This window comes from Corvus cornix, chromosome 4 (genome assembly GCF_000738735.6).
Source record: "Corvus cornix cornix isolate S_Up_H32 chromosome 4, ASM73873v5, whole genome shotgun sequence".
In the NCBI taxonomy this organism is placed as follows: Eukaryota; Metazoa; Chordata; class Aves; order Passeriformes; family Corvidae; genus Corvus; species Corvus cornix.
In genome coordinates this window covers 19,402,614-19,424,632 of record NC_046334.1, presented here as the reverse complement: position 1 = coordinate 19,424,632, position 22,019 = coordinate 19,402,614, and the positions used below count along the sequence as shown (strand labels likewise).

The 22,019-nt window shown below is 36.3% G+C and overlaps 1 protein-coding gene across 4 annotated transcripts in view; it reads right to left on the bottom strand.

Moving 5' to 3' along the window:
• The window catches only part of CCSER1 (coiled-coil serine rich protein 1), a 625,930-nt gene that overhangs the window by 267,899 nt on the left and 336,012 nt on the right, over positions 1-22,019 (bottom strand). For all 4 annotated transcript variants that reach the window (XM_039551164.1, XM_039551165.1, XM_039551166.1 and 1 more), the window contains one exon: positions 17,081-17,164. In XM_039551164.1, the coding sequence (XP_039407098.1) occupies positions 17,081-17,164 (84 nt within the window). The remainder of the gene's footprint in view (positions 1-17,080; positions 17,165-22,019) is intronic.

Here is a 22,019-nt window from a genome sequence, read left to right as displayed (position 1 = left end):
AATGCGTCCTTGAATATTAAAATTATTCCCTTCACATTACAAGAAGGTATGAGCGATACGGAGATGTAAGCAATTTATGTACCCAGAAACATACACTTAAATAACTTCAGTGTGTTTCTGTACTTACATCTCAGTGGCAAAATACATTTTTCTCTTCCATGATCTTATAAACTGTCCTGCATGGCAGTAACTTTGTAATCCTCATAGGACAAAAAGCATGTTGAAATACCTCCCTAGAAAAATCAGTTTGATCCTAGCAATGATAGCACTTGGTAATTTATTAAAGTCCCATAATCAGGTAAATCTTTAACACAGTAGTTGAAAAATACACAGAATACCTTGACAAAACCAACTGGTTCCTCAGAATAGAGGCTGTAGATTGCTTCATCTTCCAGAGCTATTCTTTAAAGATTTCTGCACACTCACAGCACAACAAATAAACTCCGCTACGAACACTGTATCGCTCAAAGAGCAATCTCAGCTGGCATAAGAGCTTTTGAGCAGCAGTAAATAGCTCCAAACCAGGACTTGCATTACATAAAATTGCACTTAATGATTTCAAAGAAGAAACTGTAGGAGCACAACAAATTTTCAAAGCAACAACCACCTCTATATTGCAAAACACATCTGACTGGACTTAAATTGACTGCACCAGCTGAGTAGATCAGCACAATGCATGAAGACTTAGATTATACTCTAATGCCCTTGCTATTCTTAACCCCATAATCATGGCCCTTCCACTGAGGGAGTTTGACCAAAGTATGGGTACATCCTGGTAATGCTCACTCTTAATGAAACAGTCCATTCGAAAGAGCTGCTTCCCACTCAAAAAAATAAAATGAAATACATTTGTAGCCTCAAAGCAACCATCTTATGTTTTACATACTAAACTAAACATTGAAACAGTGAGGACAGCCGACTCTGTTTTGTAATAGGTGGCTTAACAGAAAATCTCACTTAGTGGGAAGACTTTTCTACCCCATTAACTCATTTTTTGCAGTAATTCAGGATTCCTGTACCTATTTAATATCAGTTGTCATAAACAGTTTCCACTTTACTTTCAATTGAAAAATCCTGCTTCTGATAGCAGTTAATGTCAGGTACTACATGTCACAGAGATACATTTTTCAATCTTTCAATAAAATATCCATTTATGGTTTCATTCAAAGTTGTTTCAGTGAAGGATTATAAAATAATAGCTTAAAAAATTAGGACTGAGAAAAGCACTATATAGTGATAATGCCTTTATAACCACACTTACAGCTTAAGAACAGGCAATTAATAATCCTGCATAGCATAAAAACAAAAAAAATCCCCTAACAATCTGGAATTCACTTCAGATTAACAGAAAAACTTCCAATTTCCCTCAACTTTTTAGAAAAAGAAACAACTTGTAACTACACAAGTATTCTGACAAGAACAACTGCAAAACCTTAGGAAGCATGAAAGATCTTACCCAAAGGACATTTTTGAAGATTTTGTTGAATTTTCTAAAGGCTAAGAAGAGTTCTCATAATGGCACTTCAAAAATAAGATGATCAGAATTATGCCAGTGTTATTAATCCATGTGAGAAATGACTTTGTTCAGAAGCACCTCCCAAAACACAGAGTCTTCCTCTAATTATCAATAATGACTTAGAAGTGACATGCACAGCCTTTATGGTTGTCCTGTTCACTAATAACACAAAAGTGATTTCACTTCCTCCATAATTTAAGGTTTCTAATGCTTGAGAGAGTGCTCAAGGATATAGCATAATCTTTCTAGAGTGTGACCTCTCATTCCAAAGCTGTGAATAATGCAGTAAGAGCCACACTGTCAAAAAACCTCTTTAAGTGCCTGGAGATTCAGTCCAAGTTAACCTAAGTGGAATAAACCTAAGTGCCAGACACCTTGTTACCCCAACTTCTAGTATATATAGTGCCTTTGAGAGGCTCAATAACTTCTCTAAAATTATTCTGCTTTATCTTAAAGTGATTGTTCACGACTAACAGACTGAAGACAAGACATTTACATACTGACATCTCATTAAGTATGCTCAATAATAATTAAGCAATGTTTGGCTATTCAAGGCTTTGGTTTTAATGTTTGGGGGTTTTTCCATTATTTTTGCTTAAAATATGGACAAAGAGATTAAAAAAATTCATTCTGTATAGCAACATATTCTACACATATTATTAATTTTGGAAGTGAGCACCACTTCATGTAAATATGGAAATCAGATGTTGGCTTTGAACGTTTTAGAGAAATAAACACAATAGGGATACAAAAGATGAATTTAATCAATATATTTAGGGGAACTGTACAATGAGACACAACATCCAATGAGACAGAAAACAGAGATATCCACAGGAAATTGATTTTAAATGTGAGCAAAGCCCAATAATCACCTAAAAAAGAAGCATAGACCTCTTCCACAGCAAATTTAGTTTCTTTGTATCCATAACCACATGGGACAAATCTGATCTAATCAAACATAACAGAAATTCTGACTTCAGCTTCTAGAAGTGACTGGTATCTGCTTGCCTGAAATTGTAGAACTGCAGAGGTTTTTAATATGATGAATCATTCAGAGATAATCAGAGATAATTAAATGAATTCTGTACTGGTTCATTCACAAAATGCAAAATTTTATGCTAGCACCCTGCATTCAGAATCTCATTCTCTCTTTAGATCTACACTGAAAATATCCCATTGGCATGAATGCTACAAGAATGGGAATAGCAGGATTTTTATAAACTGATTAGGCACTGAAAGGGAGAAATAATGATTTTTCCACTTACAATCTATGCATCTTTCAGTGATTCACAGTCACCAAAAAGCAGAAAAACATGGGATTTATGTGAATTTAAGTCACTTCTTGGAGAAAGAAGACGACTTTAAAACAGTAACATCATTTCATGGCACCTTTTTCAAATACCATATAACATTTTTAATGCTTACTGCACACGTGTGTGCATAAACCCAGAAGTGTTAAAAACTCCATTAAAAAACCAAACCAAACCAAACAAAAAAAAAAAAAAAAAACCCAACAAAAAAAAAACCCCAAACAACCAACCAACCTAAAAAAAACCCCTGGTTTGTAATGGATGGCTTTTTAAAGGAAGCCCAGAAAAGCATCAGTACTTACTGTCTCTATTTGAAATGAAAATTAGCTCTTCCAAAAACCTAAAACTAACAACAAAACCAACATTATTTTTAATAAAAATTATGTACTACATAAAAGGTTGCAATAAAATTTTTAGAATTTCAGTATCCTGACAACAGGAAGTGGAAAAATTTTTCACCTTCCAAAGTAACCTGCAGAAAAGTATTAATCCTTGGTTGAACTGCACACAGAAAGCCTAGAATTGCTGAACTTTCACTCCTGATGAAGAGAGGTTTAAACCACAGTGGTTTAAATGGAGTTCATCATTATTTTAAACAGTACTTTTTAAAAATGGCCTGTATGGCACTGCATGTTCATCCATTCTTTAAGAACAAATATAAAAAACGGTGTTAAATAGACTGTAGGGGCTTCTCAGATGATCGTTTGGCACTCCATCCTCTACAGACTAAAGGGTAATGTACTGTTTTAAACCCCTGTAACACCATGGGGCATATCTCTCCTTAAAAGCTACCTTTATATCTCTCTAGGTCTAGGTACTCATCACACTATAATCTATATATTTACAAAAAATGCCCTGTCTATTCAACTGTTAAACTGTACACTGCTGGTAATGCTTTAACTATCTCTGCCTGAAGAGAAAGTACCTTTTTTTTTTTTTTGACAATAAAATTGTGGTTTACCAAAGTAATGAAGAGAATAATTTAGTTCTGTTAGGATAAGCTCCCTTTGGATGACCACAGAAAGTGAGAGATACCAAAGAACACAAACATTCTTTCTTCTGTTCTTGTTAAATCTCCTCCAAGCTGTGTAGACTTAAGTATATATAATTCTACTACTTCATCACCAAGAGAGTCTGCAGCAACAGCAGTATCCAATTTCTTTTCACAAAAACAAAATTTATATTGTATGTAGCTTTTTTGGTAACTCCTTTGTCAAGGCTAACATAATTCCGATTTGGTAAAACCCTTTTTTTCCCCAGAACAACTGAAATACTCTTTCAAGCTGATGCTAGTGTCTAAACCCCTAAGTGATTTCCTACCTATGCTTCATTAAAGCTTAGACATGTTTTAATGCATTTCTGAATCCTCCTGGTGGCAAAAATATTGCAGGATTCACGGCAGTTGCAGTGGAAAGAACAGTAACAATCACCTCCAACAGCCGACCTTGTGAAGAGAGATTTTCTATAGCATACTAATACATAATTTTTCCAAATCTTCCCTAACAGGGAACCATTCTGGTTGATCTTGAGATTGCACTATTGCAGCTGTGACTGTGTCCTTCAGCTACCATAAACCAGAAAAGGCTCAGAAAACAAAAAGAATTACTAGACCTTCAAAGTTATTCTCTTGTTTTCTTCATTTTTTATCACATGAAATCTAAGAAAAACTGTTGCTATTTTACTTTAGAAAGATTAGCTTTCAATTTTCTATGGAGATAAGGGTATGTGGGTGTGTGGGGGATAGCATATGGTATTGTCAACTCTCTCCTTTCTTCACTTCCAGTCTGATGTTAAAAATAACACCTTGTTTTTTCGGTTATTTGATTAAGGAGGTCACATCATACATCACAAAGGGCAGTCAACTTCGTTAACACTGGCCTTTCTTGCACTCTCCTATTTCCAATGCAGTGCACAAATCATCCTTAAATCAAAAGGCAGAGTCTGATCTAATCAATGGCAAAGTAAGTTGCCAACAATCTTTACACGTGAGGTGTTACATTATTATACTTGTCCACCAAAAGCATGTTAAGGAAATGAGCCATTCTATCATTCTCTTACAAAATGGATATTTACAACTTTCCCCTCTAGGCTTACAATGACAGGACTTGATGTAAATCAGCACAGCCCATCAGCACATCATGTAGCTACACTTACACATGTCCACTAAAGACCTAGCCCTTATTGATAAATAAATCACCATGAGGAGAAATTACAGCTTTCTTCTCTTGCAGAGAAAAAGCATAAGTCACAAAAAATATCTTTTTTTTTTTTTTTTTACATGATAAAATGGCTTAACTGTGACTATGGTGGACAAGCTCTCACTTTGAATTTGTTTTGCTTATGTGGTTATTTTCTTTAAAAGACTTTTTGCCTCTGCTAAACAACATATGTGGATATTAATGCAAACAAAGGCAGTTGCCAGAAATGAAGCCTACACACATGAGAGCTTTCATGGCATGATTTAAGGTGCTTCCAAACCTTGTGCAAGAAACAGAAAACAGCTACTGTGCGGCTGGAACAAGTGAGTGAGAAAAAAGTTGAATCATTACTTCAGTTATTACTCCAGTGGAACAAGAGATTGCCTATTTCTAACCCTAAGACATGAACGGGATGCCATCAACATGTTTTCTATAGTGCACTTACATTCAAAGCAGACACAACAGGGAATCAAGTTCAATGTACATGTTGATGTATGGCTGAGAGCTGGGATCATATAACACTTTTTCCTGCTTTTAACAGCAAAGAATCGTGCATAAGTCTGTCCATGAAAGTCTCTCACAATAATTACATATGAAAAACCAAAGCAGATGTTTCACAGATAAAGGAAGGATAGCTATTTTCACTTATTTTAGCATAAAAACAGATGAGCTGTGAAAGATGTCGCCTTGTATGTGATCAGTCTCAATTGCATTAATTAGTCGTAAGTATAAAATTCTACTCCCATGCCTTCTGAAAAATTTAACACTACTTATAGTACAATTCAGGAGCTACTTCACCCATGGCTTAGTGGGAAACTAGCAATATTACTGGGCTCTGGAATATTACTCTATGTTTTATTTATTCACATCAGTCCATACAATTACAAGGACTCCAGCACCCCGAAACACAAAGAGGGATGCTAATGATTAATAGAGCTCTACTAAAACAAAAGTGAAAACCATAATGAAATGTCAAGTAACGGAGTTTGACACTTCTCTAACATTCATCACCAATAAACATTTCTAATTCTGTAGCCTGAAGTAATTACTAAGAAAGCTGATCAAGAAACACTAAGGCATTCGCAGAGCTAAACTCCTGTAACCTTAAATGTGAGGCCCTTAAGAGCCCTTTAAAGGTGCTGTCCCATAGGTTTGATGTATGGTACAATACAGCTGTGAAGAGATGATCAGCAGACTAAATGAGCAAACTTCCCGTAACATTTTATGTTGACATTTTCAGTGTACACCAGTGTAAGTAGACACAAAAGCCTGAAAAGCATTCCAGAAGTCACCTCACACAAACCCCTCTTCCTTTGTAGTAGCAGCTACCTGGGCAGCAGCTCTCCAGGGAGAGTTGAATAGATTCCTGACCCTTCTAAACAAACTTATTTGTCTTGATGAAGTCTATTAGCCTGGGATGTCCTTTCTGTTAATTATATTATTCCAAGTCAGAAAATAATTAAACTACAAAGCATTCTGTGCAAAAGAAGGAGACGAAAAAATTAGAGCAGCAAGACATAACCATTAAAAGATTTTTTTTTTGAGCAGTGCATGCATGCCTATCTATGCATACTGAATAAAATCATAAAAATAAAAGCTACAACAACAAAAATTTTATAAACTGTATTGGTCAAAGCTGAGGAACAAGGCAGTGAGAAGTATGTTCTGAAAAGGGATCCTATAAGCCTTCAATACCTTACCTGAGGAAGAAAGAGCAATTAAGGTGTAATTGTATCCTGTTCTTACTGAGACAAAGTACAGAAACATCTAGTTGGTGCACCTGGTGCTCGTCTGAGACACAGTTCCATGTAGTACTGAAATTCTGAGCTGTAATCACTCATATATACTCATATTCCATCATTTCATCTATTTTAGCTTTATACTGCTCTTGACAAGAAAAATGTTCTCCCATGCATTTTTTTTTTCTTAAAAGTCTCATTCTTAAAAATATACCCTATTTCCTTAAAGATATATCCCATTTAAGTGTAGTTTCTCAGGCACTCCTAAGGATTCAATTTAACAGAGGCAATGCTGGATTCTCAGCTCTGTGGAGTATCTCCTACTGAGATTCTGATTATCCCAAATGCCAGCGTCCATGTACAGATTTTATACAAATGTATGTCTTGATGGGATACTTTGAGCCAGGATGTAGGACTGGGGCACCCACTAAGGCCCTTCACTCCTAAATTACCCATCATTTTAAGTTACCTGCTTATGTTCTAAAAAAACCTAACCAAACCTGCCTATATCAACAACTCTCTGGCAACATGGTCACTACTAGGCCCTGGCTGTTTCTGGTACTTCTCATGCCAAATTGTACATATTCCTTATCAGACCAGACTCCTGTGAAGTTAGGGCCTTCATGTGTATGGAAGGTTTTAATTACTCATGAATAATAAAATAAATTATCAAAATTAATTTTAAAAGAAAAAATAAAACTGAAATATAACTAAGATAAAGATTCGTACAGCCCCCATTCTACAGACTTGCTTCATTACTGATTCTGGGAATTTTCAATGATACAACTTTTTTTTTGCCACACTTTTAGGGTTCTTTCTATGCAGACAAACTGACATGCACACAACATGCAGCTTCCTGATTCCCTAAATGTTAGGAACAATTGCACTTCCCACTTAATTGTCACAGTTTAAGAAGTAGTTTTCTCATTCTATTTCTCTCTCTCCCCCTCAATCTGCTTACATGATTAAAAATATCTGGTTTTCTGCAGAATAACATATGTGAAAAAAGCTTTCTGCCTGGATACTTCCTTAATTTTGCTGGCTAAGCAGAATGGTCCATGAATTTTTAGGTTTAATCAAGACAGATATATTACTAACTGTAATTTGACAAATAAAGACAAAATAATACTGGAGATTATTCAACTACTTGAGGTTCATCAGCTCCTTTCTCTCTAGCTTCATCACCCCAGTGGTTCTGAACTGGAGGGACAAAAGCAAGCAAACATCTTTGTCCCTTAAGAACTGAATTCCACTTCCATAAATCGAAGAAGATGCAACAAGATGGCTTCCAAAAAATTGCAGAAAATGGTCAAAGCTTTCTTATTCACACTGGGCAAATGAGAATCCTTTTCACAGCAATTTCTATTTATTTGCACAGCAATTTCTAGTCCTGCCTCCATTTGCAGTGCTCTTAGAAGGTAGAGATCCAGGGACAATAAAAAAATCCTCAATCCTCTCTCTACCGCCCTTCCATGCAGAGCCTATCACCCTGCTCTTGAAAGCAGTATGATAAATACACAGTTCAGCTAAAAAAGAGAACAAGTTGTTCAGCTGCTTTAGATCATCCTTTAACTGCACCACTTTTTATTTTTCCAGCCTATTAACCTGAGCTCCACCACAAGCAGCCCCACCAGACAGGCACAAGTTTACATAGTTTATTCCTTCTCATCACCATACTACCAGCACAATAGCTCCACTTGCTCTTTCCAAAGCCATAATAATACAGCATCCTATTTCTCAACTAGCTTTGTTGAGTGAAACCCTCATTTGTAAGCTGAAACACAAATATCACACTTGGAGGAAGTCTGGTTTTATAAATCCCTGTTTTAATAATCGGTGAATTCTGATAAATACCATAGCCTGCAAACTCTATTACTCTTCTGGCAAATCACAAGAGCTCCCTTTGAGAAAAACAATATCATCTGTAAGTCAAATTGGGAAGTGTAAGATAAATGTCTTCCATTATTACCAGAAAACGCTAAAATACGTTAAGTACATTTCAAACGTACTGCATTATTCATGAAGAACAGCTCTGAAAAAAACCTCACCAATCAAGCCCAAAATGATATATTTTCACTCTATATTCTGAAGTCAACAAAGAATATTAAGAAACAGTTCATTGCTTTTATTTTACTAGCCATACAGAGCAACCTAATAAAAATAGTGAGAATTGAGTATCGCAGACAAACCAAATAAATGTAAAAGTGATATTAAGTTGACTTACTATTAACCAGTAGCTTATTTCCTGCTTGTAATTTAACTGTACTATGTGGCTAAAAGTCAGTAAGATTGGTTTCTTACTTGATTTTCTGATGATGACCATATACTATAGTTTTATTTTTTTCTAATCAAGACACAAAGGAATATAAAATGTTCATTCAGTTAAACTATCAGAGGAGACAAAACAGGAAATGGGATTACTTGAGCAATAATTTTTGGAAACATTTTAGCAATGAAAGTAGAAATTTGCAGGCTAGCTCTCTGCTAGGACACTATCCAGGCTTTTGTACATAGTCTTGCAACACACTTTTGTATCAATGATATCCCACATGGGAGTTTTTACTGCCCCTCGGCATGAATGCATTACAGCTCTTCAGTCATCTGCCTCCTCCCTGCAGGGCGATGGAGGGCATTTGTACAGACTGCAGCCTATCTCACCAAATACCCAGCCTAAATACAGGGTAATCAGCAGGTAATTTCTGAAAGCTTTGCTACAGAACCCACTCCATTGTTGTAGCACTGGGATACTGATGAAATCTCATCAGAGCCAAAAATATTACTGCTGTGCAGCACTACAATTGCCTAAGCTTGAAAGAAGTCTCCACCCAAAAACCAGAAGTGTGCATCAATAAGCTTCTGGATGAAGAATTGATAAAACATGCACAGGACATTAAAAGATGTGCAGACTTTGTGTGGTTTCTATAGAAAGGATGAAACAGTATTTCAAAAGATGAAGAAAGATGCAGAAAATCAAAACAGCAGAAGAAAGAATCCAAAGGGAAGCATTAAAGACCTGGATGGAAGAAAGAGGCTTGACACTGTGACCAAAAATTACCTCTTGTTGTAAGATTGCTATTCCGCTCAAAAAAAAAAAAAAAAAAAAAAAAAAAGAAAGAAAATAAAAAGGAAAAGGTAAAAAAAGAAAAGGCATTTATCCAACATCTCTGAAATAAATGGCCACTCCAGTAGCTCTCCAGCCTCAGCATCACTCCCACCCACCCTAGGGTGAATAACAGAGATAAGAGGGCATGCAGTATAATGGTTAGCTACTCAAATCTAGAAGATCAGTAGTACTTTATTCTATTTAATTCACTTCTCCAAACCACGGGAAACAGTTATGGCAAAGCCCTTTTTTGCTCTCCAAAAAGTGGAAGGGGTAACTTTCTCAGTTTCAGAGCTAAAACTTCAGGTAGACAAACTACTAGATATGAACCAGAACTTTTCTGTGGAAGTTGTACTAAAACGCCACATACATGCCCCAGCTCTAAACAGAACGTAAAATCACTGAAGATTGTGTTTTAAAGAAGGCAGAGGACCTGAGGAAGTGTTTGAGCATACTTTGAACCATGCAATATTCATGATGCCAAAGTACAGAAGGCATTTTCAGTGAGAAAGTGCTCAGTCTTTGAAACAGAATATGAAACAGATTATTTGTTGAATCTCTTAAATCTTCTGCATTTCCAATAACAAACTGAAACTGAGTAATAAGGGAACAACAAAAAAATATAGAAAACTTGGAGAGGATCTATGGAGTCAGATGCTGAGAAGCAGTATTAGTGAGATGCAAGAAATATTTTAATGCAAGTAATTTCTTCTTAGGTTATGTATTTAGAAAAGGACAGAGATTGCAGTTCAGCTTTTTGGTGTCTTAAGAACAGTTTCTCAGTCCTTACATTAAAGTATTTTTAATTTTTTTTTCCTAAAAATTCTCTTGTGTGAACAAAAATGTCTTATTTACAGACAAAAATATGTGATGTCTTTAAATTCTGGAATATATTGAGAGTGAATGAAAAAATATTCACTGAGGGTGAAAACTGAATTATACCCTTCCTTAAAAACTTCACTAGCATGCAAACAAAAACTATATTTTGGTATTAAAATGCAGATGATTCTTCATTTGTGATATTTGCTACACTCACGTGCATGCACAGACTTTTCTGTGAATCATGCCCAGCTATGGCAAAGAAAACTGGACAAGACACTAAATTAGCATTGAGGGGAGAAAGGAGAAATCAAACAAAAGATTATTCTTCTATCAGATCCTTAGTAAATTGTACAGACAGATATCCCCATCTTGTGAAAAGCAAAAATATTTCCCCAATCAGAAAAGTAATTATTGGAAGAAACAACACTACCACTTGATTCATTAAACACTGTAGTGCAGAGCTGAGGATAATGCATTTTTCAATCTGAAAGTCATTCACATCAGATGACTACAATACAAATGTGCCACACACATGCCTTTAGCAGCATACTGAAGCTGTTAAGTCATAGAAATTAAAGTGCTGATCTTCAGAAGCAAAACGAGCTTCCCAGCACACATGTAATTGTTTTTAAGCAATATTACCTTTCTCTGTGCTCGTACAAACACACATATGCCATAGCATTTCATTAGCTGATACTGACAGCAGTCGTTCTCATGCCAGCTTGAGTACTTCTTTGAGAATTCATCTACCATCACAAGCTCAGGGCCACATCAAGCAGCAATGAATTTCGATACTTTTTAGCCAACTTTCATTCTACAAAGGAAAACATCAACAAAGCTGAACTGCAACACCGTCTTCCTTCCCACCATGCCTCCAAGATGTCATTTCTAATTTGTCCTAGAATTCACCTGTTGTCAGCTATCTTTAGATCTTCACTAGAGTAAAAACTGGTCAAAAAAATTAGGTGAAAAAAAAAGAAAGGTGACATTGAGACATACATTTTGTCCTTCGGAGAGATCAAAAAATAAAGTTTTCCAAGATTTTGGCCTAAGGCCAGATCAGAATTGCCTGCTTATACTAGAAGTACATACCCATCAGTAAAACATTGCACATCTCATGAAGGCAGCTGTCTACAAGTGACACTCCTGCCAAAGACAAGCACAGAGAGTGCATTATTATTGAAGGAGGGCAAGCCTTGGCACTGTGTCTCAAGGGAGACTTTAGAAAAATTCTGTATTTCAGGTCTGCTCATTTTGCAGTGTTATTTTTATGAAACACTCCAGAGCAGAGCCTCAATGAAGACCAGGAATACACTCTGTGCTAGTGACATATTTCTTTATCAATGCCAAACACCATGACATGACAATGTTTTGTAGTAGGAACTTAAATTTATATGCAGAATCACCTCTACAAGTGCCAAAGAATATTAAAGATCCTATCTGACCGGCAGCTTTTCATCAAGGGACTGGTGTAGACAAGGAATTGGAGCCTAATCCCCATTGTGGGTTATAGGATATTGCCATTTTCACACTCCATGTCTGTCTTGTGGAACTGATTCAGAGAGTAATTACTGCTCAGATAAGCCTTTTCTAGAATATGTGCAATTAATTCTCCTTGCAAAAAAGGGGGAAGAAGTCTGACACTTTAATAATGTTTAAGTACACCTAATCTATTTCTTTTCTACTCCTAATTTTCCCTAAATATGGTGAAGAAAGAGGATTTGAAACTACTTACAAATGCTGGTTCTTAGGTAAATTATCCACGGGTCTGTGTTACCCTCTCATAAAAACAGCCAACATGAAATAATACTACAAACCAGCAGAATGTAAAGGAAATGGGTTATCAGTGTAAAGATTAATCTAGACTGCTTTTTCCAAAAATAAGGACTATTATCCTTTTCAAATGGGAACTATTTAATTTCTTTAAAATTTCAAGGACAACTGTTTTTAAAATTTTGAAAATAGCCTGGACTAATGAAAATTTTTCTTTTACACAACAATTCAAAAAACTATTTTCCTGATGTTTTCGTGAAATTTTTATCCAAATCTCATTCTTTGCCTGTCAAAACAAGTTGTGACGTTATGACTGTAAAATTCAAGGGGTCTGTACTGGCATAACTACATTTTGAGGTGATTTTTACACTTAACCTAAGTGCCTTTCATAAACAGCTCCTCAGCAGGATTCAAATGCATCTAGGGTTTTCTGTTACACTTCAAAGCTGAATAACAAGTACTCATCTTCACCATACTTCAAAAATTGTGCAATTGGCTAATTGCCCATTATTGAAATCAACCTACAGAAAACAGCTAAGCTTGCCACCACGCTTGCCCTCCAGGAATACACTGTATTTAGGATACAGCAACTAAATGAACAAATACAGAAAACCCCTCCTCACCAAAAACAACCACCCACCAACCCCCTCCCCACAAAGCACAGCACAAGTCCCACGCCCTCTCAAATAATTAACATAAGTTTTGGGCAAGGAAGTAGAGCTTATTTATGATTTTCAAAGATGAGAAAAAAGGTTTAAAAAATAAAAATAGGGCAGTTATGTTTAGTTGAGCTGATTCCAGAGTATCTAGTCCTAAAGCAGTAACTTCTACAGCTTGAGGTAAAGCCCACTTAGCCAGCACTGTGCCTCGCTATTCTATAAATGTAGAAAGTCTAACACTTGATAAAGAGCCACCTCCATGGCAGAAAAATATCCCCAACAGCTGGGCTATAAGGGGGATTAATTTCCTGACCTAACTTTGACTCCAGTTCCACTCAGAATCCACTCAAACTGCCTCACCACATTTTTCTTTTTGGTGGCACAACACACAACTTTAAGTCACACAGGGAATCAGGGTTGAAAGGATAATGTTGTTAACACTCATTTTTCAGCGTGAATGTCGCTGTACCAACGACAGCAGTAGAATAAATGTTACTATAAACAGCAGTCAGTTACTTTTGCCAATATAACATGAAAATATTTTCTGCTTAAAGTCATTCTAAGTGCTCACACTGCAGTGGAAAAAGATCGATTTGGGAAAATATACATAAAGATGCAGTTGCAGGCAAAGCTGGCTATGAGACAGCTGAGGTTCCAAACATCTTCGTGTCCAATGAAAACTAAGATGTTAATTTATTTTGGTTATTTTAGGGAGAAAAAAGAAGAAAAGAGGAAAGAAGAGCACATTCCCTACAGAATGGATATGCTTAATTTGATTTCCTGGATAATATTTTCACAAATGAGTACAGTTTTGAGACAAGTGATGGTTTGAACCCAAATTTTCAGTTCCTGCCGAGGTTTACCATTTCCACTAAGGTTTAGAGCAGGTTTGGGTACCTGACATAGCTGAAGCAAGCATTTTTCAGGAGATAATGACAGCATAGAAGAACTAATTCCACTTCCCGAACCTACCTATATTCATTTCTACAAAGACTGACACACTTCTGGTGACAAAGGGAGTCAATACAAAATAATCACTAAAAAATAGAACAAACAAAAAATCCACAAGAGACTATTCTATGTTCTTCTTTGTTCACTAGGATGTAGGTAATGGATCCTTGCATTTTATCCTTTCTACCTGGGTATTGCAGCTGAGCATCTAAACCCCTATTTTCATTCCTCAAGTATTTACCCTTTTCTCCCCTAAAAAGTTATGTAACAATTACAAGCTCAAAAGCTTCATCGGCTCACACTCCATTGACATTTTCCTCAGCTCAGCTCAAGGTTTCCTTCATAATACACTCAAATGAGGTAGAAATGCTTTTCTAAAAGCATTTAAAAGTTAGGGGGAAAAAACACCACAAGGGAGGGAGGGGAAAACTACTAGAAAAGTCTAGCAAATCTAGAGGAAAGCAAGAAGCAAAAGCTCCCAGAGAGCCAAAATTTACCTGAAGTTCACTTTAGGTTAGTTGAAGAGCTTTAAAGTAAAACCAGCTAAACTAAGGATTTTACATCTATACAGGCAACCATTCAACTTAAATGCTGGAAACTACAGATTTTCATGTCTTTCTCAAGAAGCACAAAACTGACTCCTGCTCAAATCAATTTTTATGTGCTACTTCTGAATTAGCATCATGATGCCATGATTTCAAGACAGGCAAGTTGCATTTACAAATTTTGTATTTCCATATTCAGAGTGACAAATGGAACATGGGCTGCTCCAAGATACAAAACTAAAAATGCTAGTCTTCTATTAAGTGCTATGTCTGTAATAAATTGCAGCTATGTGAAAACACATACAGTTTCATTAGCCAAAACTGACTGCTCTTAACTTTTGTAAACATTTACTTTCCAAATATTTACAAACACATGAATAAGAGTAGCATTTGCAGAATATTAAAGCATGTTTCAGATCAATTTTTGACCAATTTTATGCAAGGAAGGAAAACAGTATCAGAATTTCCTAGCAATCAATTAATTTAATTCATTTTTAACAGCTCTGAAAAGAGAGCTTACTTCCCCTGCATGAAGCTCTAAGAGCGCCTCACACAATCAGGAGCAAATCTCTTGAAGTGCCGTGGTGGCAGGGCCCAGGGCCCCTCCAGAAAAGGGCACTGGATGTGCAGTATTGAAATAGAAGGTACAGTAGAGATTTAAAAAGTATCCCTATGACTGTAGTTAGAAACTCAGACAAAAACAAAAAACAAAACAAAACAAAACAAATCCATTTTTTCCAATCCTGTGGGAACCCACTCCTTTTTTTCTAGGTTTCATAAAATAAAGTAGTTTCTGTCATATCCACCTCCCAACCTGGCTTTTTCAGTTCAATTAGGAGTAAATAAGATCTACTGAGTCCTTTCAAAACTTAATTTCAAATGACTAAACATGATCTCAAGAATCCCACCTGCACTTCCTTTACAAGTCTTAAGAGTATCGAAACTGAAGTCAATTGATCATGGATTAAATCCATGATACTTACTTTAAATCATACAGAAATTCTTATTTCATGGCCCTAAGATGTTGCACTTTTTGTCTACTATGACAGTTCCCTGTGGGTCTTCTCCAAGTGATGTATACACAGATCAACTTTGACAACACTAAACAGCAAATGAGCTACAGCTCCCTGTGCCAATACAGGGTTATTTTACACTGACAAAATTGTCCACCAGTTAAATAGCATATGTTCTGAATTAGTCTGATATAAAATTAATGCTCCAGGACTGTGGAGAAGCTTGATGTACCCTGTGTCCCATTTTGTCATTTAATTTTAGACAATAATTACACAACACAACATTTCTTAATGTAGCCAAATACGAAACAAAGAATATTGACGATGTGTATATATTTTGCAGACGTTAATACAGCAAAGAAATCTTCCACTCTTGGGTAGGATTACATTTTTCCCATGCAACCTAAAACTCAGTTATTTGGCATAAAAATATACTGGTTTTTTTAGTGAGTATATAAAATATGCAGTAATAGCTAGACCTGAATTAATTCTGTTCGAGTTCTGAGCTAGTCATGAAGCATGAGACAGAAAGGCACAAAAAACCCCTGAGATAGGTCAGCTAATTAAGATCTAATTAGGGAAACAATCCATTGTCCCAAAGGGTGCTTAGACAAAATCCTAGATGCCCACACACCTGCAGCTTTCATGGAAGGGATGTACATGCTGAATGTCTTCCTGACTGTGGTGACCCTATCTTCCTGAATGTGGTGACTGCTTCCCCTGCCAAGCGTTTAAGTTCTCTGCTGTGAGAGAGGAGGTGGAAACTCCCTCTCCTTTATTTAAAAATACTGAAGACATCCATGCTTTAACCCCATTCCATCAAAAAAGCAATCTTAAAATTCTGTTAGCAAAGCCTTAACAAAACAACAAAATGCATTTTCATGTGTTTAGGTTTTTTTTTAACTGCTGTATCACGTATTTTGTTTCAGTCACTGGAAAGTACTTTGTCAATTCTTAAAGCAGTAGTAGCCAAGCATTAGTAGCTCATATGCTAAGTAAAGATTCAGCAAGTGCAAGAATATTTATTATTTTATGCAAAGACATCTATTATGGAGAAAAAAACATATTTCCTTTTCTCCTGAACAATCATATAGATGAGAAAAGCAGTCCTGGGAGAAGTAATGACAATTTATCAGGCATATGCATGGCTCTTCAAGATTTCTGGCATATGCATACAGTGCTGTGCTTATCTGCCTCTGATCAAGACAACTGTCAACACAAGCTTTTCAAAGAAACTTTTACAAGCAGTGAATCTAGACAGTAGCCACTTCAGAGGCTGACAAGCCCCTAGAAAAGTACAGTCAGTGTTACCAGAATGATTAACATAGCCTTAGGCTAGTAATTCTGTAGCAGGTGTGAAATTGCATTTCTTTAATTTCTCGAAGTGACATTATCTGGTAAAGGAACTCAAAACCACCAACAAAAAACCCCCCATTACTTCTGCTGCTTACCAGCTCCTCCCGAAGCTGGGCTATGAGTTCATCTCTCTCCTTCAGCTGCAGCTTCAGCACTGAGCATTCATCTTTTATTCCATCCTACAAAAACATCAAAGAGATGTTATAATAGGCTTAACACTTCTACTTTGCTCATGACAAGAAAAGGCTGTTTCGCATAGTGTGAGATAATTACATTCAAATAATGAAACTCAATTTTCCTTTGTCATGTGTGGTATTTTCAATAACATTTTCTAAGTTGCTGCATAAACAAATTAATGTATCCAAAGACATTGCATAGAAATTTGAATAGCTCCCTGCAAAGAAGTCCATTTCACTGTTTTCTAAATCTTTTAAGTCTTTTTACTAAGGGATGATCCTATCAGGTCATTTCATTTGAGAAACAGCTATGAAATGTTATAATTTTAATCATACAAAAAAACATTACAGAAATATCAATTTAGAGCATTATTGCAGAGCTCTTGATCTTGGAGAAATGAAGAAGAACGTACAACAGACATCCACTGGAAAAGGAAAGCACACTCCCCATCCATACATCTTTTGTACCACATCAGCTAAAACAGCAGCAGTTCTGGTATTAACCGAGGGAGGAAAGAATGTAGTTACCACTTACTGAAATAACCACTATAACTCAATTTGACCTGTATGAAACTGACTCTAATAGCTAAAACTGCAGCCAAACCCAGGCCCAGGAGGAAGGCTGCAAGCTGTCCCCAGGAAACTTCATGAGTTCATGTAAGTCTCAACAACGTATTTCAAGAAGAAATATCAATCATGTAGTTTTGTGTTGTTCTGATAAACATCCAAGGAGAGAAACTCAAATTAACAGACTGAACTGTTGAAAAATAAAAACCTAGCAAACTAACCAGCCAACCAGCTGGTCAAACAACTGTAACTGAAGAACTCTATTTTTACATCCTTCTAGCATGGCAACATTTAGTTTGGGAAGTTTACTAATCTGGAAATTTTACTATTAGGGAAAAACAGAAACCCACAAGCCATATGACAAGAAAACTTTTGGAAATCTGGTGGTATATTCACAACACTTATTCTGAAAACAAAAAAACTGGACCTCTAGTTATCAGCTGATAACAGTGTAAGAGCATAGAAATTATTTAGATTGTGTAGAGTTCAACGGTTCTAAAGGGTATAACCAGTGTGATAAACTTGCACTCTGTCAGTACTAATGTGTCTGTAAATCCAAATAAACATAGAAATACAGGACAAAAAAAGTAGAGTGTAACCCCATTTTCCTCACATAAAAGGTTACCATTATTATCGTTCAAAGTAATTATATTGCTCATCATCTGCCCTAACAGAATTGGAAGAAGAAACAAGACACATACACATCAATATTGCAAATATTTACAACAGCTGCAATGGAAAGAGATACACCATCTCTGGCCGCTTACACTCTACTTCAGTACTACGTACAGATCTTCTGAAAGATCCAAATTCAGAAAAAAGCCAGCACATGCATTATCTGGTAGGGAAAAGCTCACAGAAATTTTCTTTATTATATGTTATGGAAGCATTTTACTATCTACTAGCAGATTAATGTTTAGGAACATTAGCTGAAAATAAATTTTTTGCACATCCCAGAATGCAGCCCGCAGCACTGAATATGATATTAGTACATATTTAACATTCCTGTTAGCAAAAATATCTGCTTCTAAAAAATATGGTTTTAAGTATCAGCAACTATTATTTTATCAAAGCAAGGTCTTTATTTTAAAAAATGGTTTTAAAAACAACATGGCATCAGCTATTGTACCGCAAATTTTTGTTACATTGTTCTGAGTTCTTTTTGCCAGCACAGTTTTACACTGTTGCTACCTTTTGAATTTCTCCTTTTTAACTTAAAGGAAAATAGAATAGTACAACACACAGTGGAAAAAGGAAAACATCAAGGTCCCATAGCCAAGACTATTACAAAAATATCTTTCAGAAAGCATACACAAGCAAACACAGCAATGAGGCCTGTAACAGCATGTCTCAACCACAGCAGGAAGGATTTTTGAGATGAGCTTTGGCACTAGGTTTTGTCTAAGAAGCAAAGCAAACTAATGAGAGCTTGAAGAAAGATTCTGCCTCACAGAGCTTCCAAAGAATTAAAACCTACAGTGCCTCTCTCCTGGCAAAAAGCAGTTGTGCACCCAGCTGGATCTTCCTCACACATGCAAGGAAATGGACCCCTCTTGCTCGGCACAGTTCTCCAGGCACTTCCATATTCCATGAAACAATTGTCTCATAAAATTTAGACCATAACCATCCTTGGAGCTTGGAGAAAAATATGCAGGGCTAAGGTTTTTCCCTTGCATGGCCTCATTCCAGCAAAACTCTGATTAATACTTGCCAGTGGGACATGGTGCTTGAAAACCAGTGCCCTGCAATTTCTGGGATATTTGAGACTGTTAAGTTTGGACTCTATGATGATTTTGGCTGAGATAGAGTTAATTTTCTTCCCAGCAGCTCATATAGGGCCATGGGTTTGATTTGGTCTGGAAGAAGTGTTGATGAAATAGAGTTGCTTTTTTTTCTGCTGAGCAGCACTTACACAGCATCAAGGCCCTTTCTGCTTCTCATACCGCCCCTGCAGTGAGGAGAGGAGGGTGGCACAAGGAGTTGGGAGGGGACACAGCCAAGGCAGCCAACTGATCCAAGGAATATTCCGTAAAATATGGCATCATGCTGGGTATATAAAGCAAGGGAAAGAAAGAGGAAGAAGCGATGGTGTTCGTCTTCCCAAATCACGGCTATACATGATAGAACCCTGCTTGCCTGGAGCAGCAGACAGCTGCTTCTTGCTGAATGCAGAGTAGAATTAGGATTTTATAATCTCATTTTGCTGCACAGTATCTGCAGAGGCATCAATCGTTCCTCAAATGCAAGAGAGTGAATAAAAGACAGGAAACATACTGTCAAGCAGTTGACTGCAAAAAGGTTTGGGCAAGTTCAATATCCCATCCACCTGTCTGAATGTAGCATTAACAGAATAAAACATGTTGCAGAAAAAACTGTTGCCAAAACACTGAATATAGTTCCTCCAGAAAGTAACTACTGAAAGCCACGGCAGAGGAGGCTCCAAGAATAATTTTTTCATGCAAGAACCAAAATATTTCAGTGAAGGATTGTGTGCATGATATCAAAGAAGTTGCATGTTATTGAAAGGAGTGGAGGGCAGCAAAAACTGGTGGAATGCTGTGTTATTCATTAGTCTGTGGGCAAACAGCAGTGTGTATCTGATAGTGTGAATTCAGGAAGAGATCATCTCTACTCCTTAGGAGGTCTGAAATGCTTCATTATCTGCTGAGAAACTATAACACAGGGCAAAGCTGCTGTGGAAAAAACAAAAAATTTGTTGAAAAAAGCTTCTCAAGGTGAATGAGAAATAGCAGGCACAGTCTGATGGGGATTTATAGTACAAAAAAAAAAACAAAAAAAAAAAATCCCAAACCCAAACTGCCCAGAAAACCAATATTGCCTCCTAATGAATTGTCACAGCAACAGATATTAAAGAGGAAATAACTTGAAAAGGATGGCCTGCTTTTAGGAGAGCATTCACTCAATGCATTCTAAATCTACACTGCAATTACTAAGCTGGAAAAAAACATTTCCCTCGTGAAGTAGGGCTTTTTAAATACACTTTGAATACTCTGGGGCTGTGACAATCAGCCTCTTGCTATCTCCACATTCCAGTAGATACTTGACCCATGTATTCCTATGCTTAGAAAACTAAGCCCAATTATAGTGTGGGCATGATGACATATGCAAAATATTTCTCCTGCTTTTTTCAGCCCTTACAATATTTATAGTGTAAAAGAAAAAACAGATTGTCCCATAAGTAAAGTTGAATTCATAAGCCAACCAAAATCAATTTAGTGTCCACAGATTTAGAAGTCTGCTAGGTGACATTTACTTCTTCTATTTACTAAACTAACACCCTCTGCCACTTTGATTCCTTACCTTTCTGCAAAATGAGTTTATACCAATATTTTATCAACGCTACCAGTCCAATGAGAACATGGATGCTATGAAAATATCAGTCCAAATAATTCAATCTACACTCTAGGCATCTTTTCATAAACTACCTGTATACAATTGTAGCTTTGAGGCCATTTTGCTGAGCTTAACAAATTATACATACATTCCATTCCATTATTATTCTCATTGTTTTTATGAATGCTGTTCATTATTTTATTATGAAAAAAGGATAAGAATTCTGCTCTCTGTTGAAGTAAGCATGTCCATGACTCTGGAAATGCTTGATAAAAAGTCAATTAACACCTCATTGTTGAAGAGGACTGTTAGACACAGCATGATCTGTAAAGAGAACTACTTTCTTTTATTAAATATAGATAATCAAAAAGTTTTTCAGTCTAAATTCCAAATGTAAAAAAAGCAGCTGTGTGCAAAAAGCTTTCTGTCATTTTCTTCACTTACATCCTCTGATAGTTAAAAAAATTCCACTAGTTAGCTGCAAGTTCATTATGGATCTGCTGTAATTATTGTACATATTTACGGTCAGAATATTCCTCAAATTATCATCCTTTTACTTATTTTCAGTTGTCAGCTATGACAGTGATTGCTATGTCTCAGTGCCAGTATTTTCCTGGTTTAGTTTAATTCTGCTCATTCGGGAAAATGCTAAACAGAACAGCAAATCTGTTTCTCCTCAGATCAGTTCACAAGATGAAAAATGGTGCTGTGTGTGAAGACCGCTGAAGCAGGTTATGCATAAGCGCCAAAAAGAATAATCATTTTAATTTTGCAAACTTACTTTATACCTCTTCATACTTGGGAACAAATAGGAATGTCGTGCTTACTGTGATCAAAGTGCTACAAACAGAACTAACCAAGTGTTCTGGAAGATAAATTTAATGCTTTTCCTCTGATACTAAACAGACTATGCTTCCAAAAAAATACCATAAAGTTA